This window comes from Schistocerca serialis, chromosome 4 (assembly GCF_023864345.2).
Source record: "Schistocerca serialis cubense isolate TAMUIC-IGC-003099 chromosome 4, iqSchSeri2.2, whole genome shotgun sequence".
Lineage (NCBI taxonomy): Eukaryota > Metazoa > Arthropoda > Insecta > Orthoptera > Acrididae > Schistocerca > Schistocerca serialis.
The window spans coordinates 317,652,615-317,661,053 of NC_064641.1; the positions used below are offsets into that span (position 1 = coordinate 317,652,615).

General features: G+C 39.3%; 1 protein-coding gene across 1 annotated transcript in view; it reads right to left on the minus strand.

The window, feature by feature from the left end:
- The window catches only part of LOC126474025 (gem-associated protein 5), a 343,111-nt gene extending 336,206 nt beyond the window's left edge, over positions 1–6,905 (minus strand). Inside the window, exons 1-2 of the mRNA XM_050101432.1 lie at positions 6,420–6,905; positions 6,121–6,343 (exon numbers count right to left, since the gene is read on the minus strand). Coding sequence (XP_049957389.1) covers positions 6,121–6,343; positions 6,420–6,728 — 532 coding nt within the window. The 5' untranslated portion in view covers positions 6,729–6,905. The remainder of the gene's footprint in view (positions 1–6,120; positions 6,344–6,419) is intronic.
- Between the last annotated feature and the right edge of the window lie 1,534 nt (positions 6,906–8,439).

Sequence of the window (8,439 nt, forward strand, 5' to 3'; positions counted from 1 at the left end):
TTTAACATATGGAAGTAGTACAGACTCCGGGTTCATTCATAAGAAATGAGTAATAATCCAACCATACGTACAAACTACAACCAACTGAGTTGACTGGAAATAATGTTATTCCCATAGACTGGTTTTACTCAAATAAAAAATGAATAACTCAACTTTTTCATTAAACTACAAGCAAATGAGTTGACTGTTTTTACAACAAACGACTGAACAACTTTTTGTTTCACTGTTCCTATCATTATTTAATCTAACCTGGCAAAGTAAGTGAATCACACAAAATATACTGACATATTGTATAGTTCAACATATGGTATTCATCTAACATTTTACACTCAAGAGCAGTTCTGATTGCTTCAGTTTATGATTCTGCAAGTGATAATTCAATTCTAGAGGCATCTGACAGATCTTTAACTTATAAAAACCAGTTCAAATGCATTTTCAATATATACAGGGTAGAGAAAATTGTCACAAAATTTTATCCTGGATAGCTGATGCCATTAGGAACCAAAATTACTAATGCTGTGTAGGTCGACAACGCACAAATTTTAAACTACAGAAACTTGGCGCCACACGCTCTGATTGGCCACGGGATTGCCCTGTTGCTGGATGCTCTTCACAGCGCATAACTGGGAATGTTTTACCTGCCAGAGATCATGATGTATCCAAGGCGGCCCAAAAGCTCATTAGTGGCGCGCCAGCCTTCCACTTTGATGGCGAATCCATCAGGATCCAGACACATTCACTGTAGTTTCACGATGAGACGTACAGGGACAAACCCGGCGACAGCTGTTAGACAGCATACAGGAAGTCTTTTACAAATTGTGCTGGTCCTGAAACGGACCTTTTCTGTAGCTAGGACATTGTTTACTTAAAGCAGTTGCTTGAACTGGCGACCCTCTGATGCGACAAGCTTGGTAACATCGAACGGTGTTTTGACGAACTCTTTCAAAGATTCATGGAATTGCCCTGATGTGCATGGTGACATGTTAAACGCGATCCATTAATTCCTGTTTGTTTCTAGGTGGTTCACGTCTGGGTGGGTGAATCGAACCTTGAAGAGTCCCCACAGAAAAAACTCCGGTGGCTTGAGATCTGGCGATCGCGAGGGCTATGTCCTATGAGCACCTCCGCCAATTACCCGGCCGTCGAAGAGTTCATTTAAATATCTGCAAACAGTATGACTTATGTGCGGGCGCATCATCATGCTGCAACCACATGCATAGCCGTATGCCCAGGAGGGGAACCTCTTCCAGAAGGCCAGGTAGAGTTTCTTGCAAAAAAGTAAAGGTAATTTGCTCCCGCAAGTCGAGGAGGTAAACGGACCAGTCCAATCAGATTGTCACCAACAATCCATGCCCAAATGTTGAGCGAAAATCATTCCTGGTGTCCATGGACATATATGATGTGAGGATTTACCCCTGCCCAGTAATGAAAATTTCGAGTGTTGTATGGAAGGTGCACTCGTCGGTAAACAACACAATGGCGGGGAAGTTGGGATCTCGTGCAACATGTCGCAGAAGACACCAGCAAATGTTCATAGTCCGCCACAGGATTTAGGTCTTGGACAGGGTGGAAACTAAATGGAAGCTGACCATCTCCCTCAAAACTGCCCAGACTAACCAATGAGTGAACCCCATCTCATGTCCAACCACTGGAGTACTTGTCGTCGGTGCTTCCTCGAAGCCCTCGAGAACAGTCTCTTCAAATGTAGCATCCTGTCATGTTTGAGGTCTTCCAGCACCACCATATCCTCCTAATGAGCCAGTTTCGCCAAGTCGTTGGTGAACTGCTGTAAACATTTGCGGGTATGGGTGGCGTCTTGCTGGGTACCATTCCTCATACAACTGTCAAACTTCATGCACATTACTGTAGGCTAGTACATAAACAAAAGCCGTATCTCGTTGTTCTTCAAACAAATACTGTGCCGCCATGCTTACTGTATGACTAAATCACAGGTGATGTGTGCACGCTCCGAAGCGAAGCTTATGTATGAATGCCTCCGACATGAGGTGGAGACGAACAGCAAGACCTATTCGACACATGTGCGTATCATGTTGGGGCAGTGACGGGGCAAGGGACGTTTCTACGTGTGAACTGATAACCATAGCGCTGTCCGTCAACCGACAAACGGCAACAGGGCAATCCCACAGCCAAATCATAGCATGTGGCGCCAAGTTTCCATAGTTTAAAAATGGTGCATTGTCAATCTACACAACTTTAGTAATTTTGGTTCCTAGTGGCATCAGCTATCCAGGGTTAAAATTTCATGACAATTTTTCTCCACCCTGTACAAGGATTAGCCTTCTAGAAAGTTTGTTCTTTCTTTTTCTTTAGAATGATTATCCTTTACTACAGATTTATTCTGTCATTATTGAAATGTTTAAAAATGTTTTATTATAGTCTACAGTTGCATTTTTTATACAATGATAAGTTTTGTTCAGTTACAGAACATCTTTGGATTAATAGTAGTTGCAGCACAACCAGCAATTTCAGATGTTTTTTTTATTACAGTTTCTATGAGCCACACTGTATACAACCCTCAAAACAGACTGGTAACTGTGCAACTTCTACTGATCCAATGTCGTCCTGTGGCCATACCAAATCAACTGACAATGTGGATAAAATGAGACAGTACTCCATAAAAAAGGATATTTTAATAATCAAATTGTTACAGGTTTTTCCACTCAACAGTATGTGCAGCTTTCATCAGCAGTTTAGTCTTTAACTACAGACAACTATGGAGGACTAGAAAATCGAGGACTCTTAGATGGCAGTTCCAATTGACCTATCAAAAGAATTTTGAGCAATTTTGGTCCCACCATAAGTAATGGAAATAAAAATCAAGTTGAGCACGGCCCTGCATACCTGCAAAGGTGTTGATCAGTTCAGGAATCACCCACACCCAGCTAAAGCTACCCAAATTCCTCAGTGAACTGACCATTCAGAACTACACTGGTGTCCAAAATTAAAGCAACAAACCACTATTTTCCCGTCCTGTGTCTAATTCATGACATAATCATACAAAATGTCAACAGATGTCTGTATGAACGTGTTGTGCATGGAAGATGGCATTCTGGTCAACAGACAACCACGCCAACAATGTCAGGGCACCTGTCAAACATTACAGTGTTTGCCAGGTAGTCCCATATCCACAATCGCTGTAGCCCAATAGCTTAATGTGAATCGTTCTGTTCTTTTTTGGATGTGGCGGCAGTTTATAGAGATCAAAACTGTCCTGAAGACAAGGGCCGGGCCGATCATGTGTAACATCAGGAAGAGAGAACCATTATTTGGCTGTAAGGTACCGCCTTAGTACTGAATCTCGTTGCATCCACTGGATGTGTTGAAGTGCGGCAAACAGTGTAAAGAAGGCTTCAGCAGAGTTGGCTTTATTGTTGGACGTTTGTTTCTACACAGAAGAGAACATCTAGAGTGGTGCCACCAACATGCTACCTGGACAGTTGAACAGTCCAATGGCCTTTTCACAGATGAGTCACAATTTGGGCAGGACAGTGGTTCTCGATGGATTCGTATATAGAGAGAACGTGGAAAATGATTTCGGAACCCAACCATTGTGGAAAGAGACTGGTATCTAAGATGATCCCTAATGGTGTGGGCAGTGATTATGTTCACCACTCAAACACCTCTTCATGAAATTGTATGGTTAAGTCAGCAAGGTTTAACTGCCGTCAGGTATCGTGATGATATCTTGGGACCTCACGCGCAGTTCTTGGAAGGAGCTGTAGGCAAAGACTTCGTAATGCTGAGGATAATGCTAGACCTCATAGTGAACAGGTGGTTGATGTTTTCCTGGAAACGGAATATATTGCACGCATGGCTTGGACTGCTTACTCTCTCGATCTGAATCCCACTGAGCACGTCTGGGATGCACGAGGGACATGGGTTGCATCACGTCAGCACCCACCAAACCCTCTCCAAGACCTGCAAGTAGTGCTGCAGGAAGAATGGGCATTATTGGTTCAACATGAGATTGAAGGCATCATTCACAGCAGGCCCCATCATTTGTCAAGTGTGTATTACTGCCAGAGGTGGTCACACTCCACACTGAATGCATTAACCAGTTGTCAGAAAGTGTATGTAAATCTGTTACATTGGGAAAAAATAAAAAACACTTTTGACTCCCATTATGCATGTTGCAGTTGTTTACATTCTGTATTCTCTATATTATTTCTGTTTCACTGTCACCTGATAATACTGTTTTGTGGCAAAATAAATGCAACCTTGCAAGATTTCGGTTTGTTCCTTTAATGTTGGACACCAGTGTATTTAGGAGGCACTTAGCTATACATTGCAAGCAATACCCACAACTGTACAAGCAACAAAACATCTGTGCAATGGTAAGCGGTAAATCTTTGCTAGTATTAACACGTAATGTAATAATTGAATACCAGCAAAAAAGATAACATGTGAGCAACTGAGACAAAACAGAATACAACAAAAACGTAAAATAAAAATACAAATGAGAAAAATGGCAACAAAAGTGTTAGGTGCAATGTTTGGAAATTAAAGGAAAATGAAATAAAATGGAAAGCGGCAACATAATAGAAGCAATAAAACAAATGACCAATTAGTGGGGCTATCAGCAGTGACATCAGACAAGGAAAATAAGAATACTTAGAGGTCAAGAAATTAATAAGAAATGGGAGAGATGTTATACATTTAAAATAAAATTTTAAAAAAAGCTGGGGACAAATTAGTATACTGAGCAACAGGAGTTAAAAGGACATTTTAATAATTCATTTATTGCATGTTTCTCCATTTGACAATGCATAAAGTTCCCACTGGTAATTCTGTTGCTGACTACTCTGCACAATACTCTCTCTGAGAGAGACATCATGTAAACCGCAGTTACTACCTAATTTGTAACACTACTTCAGGCTTGTGTCGAGTTATCCACGGACTTAGAGGTTGCAAGTTTGTAAATAATAAGCTTGAAATACGCAGCTAAGGTGCATATTTTCTCAGATTTGATGAGTTTGCCAGCTAACATGAAAGCAAAATTGCCACTTGTTTCGATAGAGTAAGCTTTAGCTCAGACTATTTGAAAATATCTCCACTGAAATCATCTTACAGTCACCATGTTGTTTATGACACTTACCGCACATTTGAGACAACACTGGTCAAACCCAAGGACTACTATCAGATATTACTTTTTACCCGCAGTACGCTTACTGCACACAGTGCAGTCAGACAAACAGAAATTGAGTTATGCTTTGTCCATTACCCCATTCATCTATGAAAGTTAGTAATGAACAGTAGTAATTAATGACTAACGTCTTGTAGAGCCTAAATTAAGAATCATATGATGTTGAAGAGTACACAAAAATGATTAACAGTGGCTTCACTCATCTGAAATCTTGGTTTTGGTGACACACCAATCTGCAGCATAGGCCAAGGTTAAGTTGAAATGCGTTTGAGAGTTGACAAAGTGTCAAACACTTCAGCTAATCCAACAATTGCGCAGAATTTAGGGCATCTATGTATCCCAACAAGTGGGACCATGCCTAATGCAAGAAAAATGTCATATTTAAGTGTAATTTATCTCTCTGTCAACAAATTTAGTTCAAACCCTTATGTGCCTATCAGAACATATGGTCTTTACTCTTTCAGGGGCATTACAACACAAATCACTGCCACAAACTTTACAAGCACGTATGTATTCTGTACATATCTGGAGAATCTATAAATGATGGAATTTGAAATATATTTAAAATTAACTCTCTTTCAGTTTTGTAGACTAAGTACAGAGTTTAAAATCTGGAACAGAAAATCAGTGTCTACAAGCAACTGAATTGTCATTTGTCCACATTCTAAATATATATTTCATATTAGTAACCTATCACAGCATTTAACTATGATGAAAGAAAAGGGCAAATCAGAGAACTAAACTATAACTTTTCAGTAACATTGTCTTCTTGCTAGACACCAAAATCATAAGCACCTGAATAAAAGTTTTATCAACCAACAATGCCAAGTTTTGCCTCATGAACAATTTCATTTCACATATATATTATTTAGCTGAAGTACTTGCACTGACACACTAAACGTCATGTGGAATATGAAAATTGTAGTAAAAAAAAAAACATACTGTATTTCCCCTACCTCTTATATCAACAACACATACTAATCCGTATTTTGTGCCTAATGCAACAATAGATTTTTCATGCGACGAACAGGAGAGGCTGGTAGGTAATAACTTTCCAGGTTTGACACAGCGTGTTGTGTTGCTTTTCAAATCCCAACAAACTAAATTCGATTCGTCGGCAGACACAACTAAATGAGGGTCAGCCGGTGACCAATCCATGCATGTTATCTTGTCAGCCATCTGGAATGCCAAACTCTCTCGTTATACGGTGAAAAAATATTACACAGTGTAGTATGTGTATATAAATCTTACGTACTCCATGAGCGTTATGAGCCAAAACTACGGTACACAGGTTTGTGTCCCACATTTTAACTACCGAATCGCCGCCGACAGAAGCCAGCCAGTTTGTGTAGCTATTATTCCCAACAGACTTACAGAAAGTTATGGCATTTACTTTATCTTTATGTGCTTCACATATTATCTTACAGTCAACAGTAAGTGCTGCTGGAGTGTTAACTAAAACTATATTATTCCGAGAAGCATAAGCAATGCGACCGGACTCCCCGCAGGATATCACGTTACTAGAATACCAATTCGGCGATGGGGGAAATATTTGTTCATCCATATCTCAAACATACAACACGAAATAAATACGTAAAAAAAGTTCAATATACAAAATCGACAGGCTCTGTAACGCAATATATCGTTCACTTCTTGCGAAATAACAGCTGTTTTTATGCAAATGGGTTAGTCACTTCAAACCCTCAAACCACATTTTCAAAACACTTGTTAGTCGCGCAAATTGACATAGCATAGATATTTAAATACTGGATGACTGAAACAAATGAATGCATTCAAATTCGCCCGTCAGAGTTACTATCCCTAAAACCACCGCGACCTTCGACCATACTAGTATCTATGGTCGAAGACCGCGACCCATAGAGTAAATATCTCTGGAGTGAGCATTGCGTTCTGCGCATGTTGTCAACATTAAACCAGGATTGTCACGTGTTTTCGGGACTTCGCTGTGCGTGTGTGCTTTCCGCAGAGTTTGAAGTTTATAATATCAAGAGTTTTTGTTGTGTTTTCACCGTTTGTTGATAGTGTAATAGCGATGGTGAATTGCTTTTGTTGCTACGGATGCAAAGAAAAATATGTGAAAGGAGGGATAGTAACTTTTCATGGGTACTATGTTTAAAAATTTCGAGACGCGTTATAATTATTGCTTGATTCTGTAGACCTATTTTTCTACGATTTTATGTCTATAAGATAGATATTACGGCTCGTACAAAAGCTTACAGACAATCGCTTCTTCTCGTAAATTTGCTAGTGGAACAGGAAAGGGAATGGTTAGTTGTTTCAGCAAATAGTATCCTCCATTCATTTATCAGTGACTTGTCGATTATGTAAATAGATTTGAAAGACGGGAGACAGGTAAATTCAATAGAGTGGGAGTCTGTAATTGTCTTCGTATAATATGTGTGTCCAAACATTTTGGTTTACGATAAAGTTACAGTAGGAGACCATGTTAAGTGTGTAGGACATGGAGAATGATTATGTGTGATTTATATTTTAGTTTCCCGAAGGATGAACAACGAGTAAAGATGTGACTCCAGAAAATAAGGAGGAGTAATTTTGTCCCCACAAAATATTCCAAAGTATGTTCAAAACACTTTGAAGAATAATGTTTAGACAGAGAAAAATTTGGACGTGTGTGGCTGAAGGTAGATGCTATAACAACTATTTTTAATTTTCCACAGTACCTACTACAATTCCAGAATTCAGCTTAAATACATTTTCTGCACAAATCAAATAAAAAACACAATAGTGTAGCCTATCAAAGTACACATTCATCTTCTTTGGTGTATTTTGCCTTCAATTTATTTTCTGCACCATTTGATTAAGAAGCGTAAAATATTAGTAAACATTCCCCAAACTCTTTCATTTATGTCACTTTCCACTTCCCTTAATTGTGTTATATGGGTTGACTGTTACATGACCAACTGCATTTGCTTTACAATACACTTATTCTCCGATCGTCTTTTTCCCCCTTCTTACTCAGTCTACTATTTATTTAATAAACTGGGAGCAAGTACGTAAATTGCGTTAAATAAATACTTCAAAGTGTCACCAGTAAGAAAAATTGTGTTTTAGGTCGCAAAAACGAGAAAATAAATACGCAGAAGTAGCAGAAAAATGGACGAATCAGCAGGGATATAATCCCTAATGTGTGGCAAATTCGGTGTTTTTCAGACACTTGCAAAAGTACTAGCGTACTATCAAATCGTTTTGCAAGACTATCACTGCAAAAATGTACGTCAGGCTCTGTAATACTA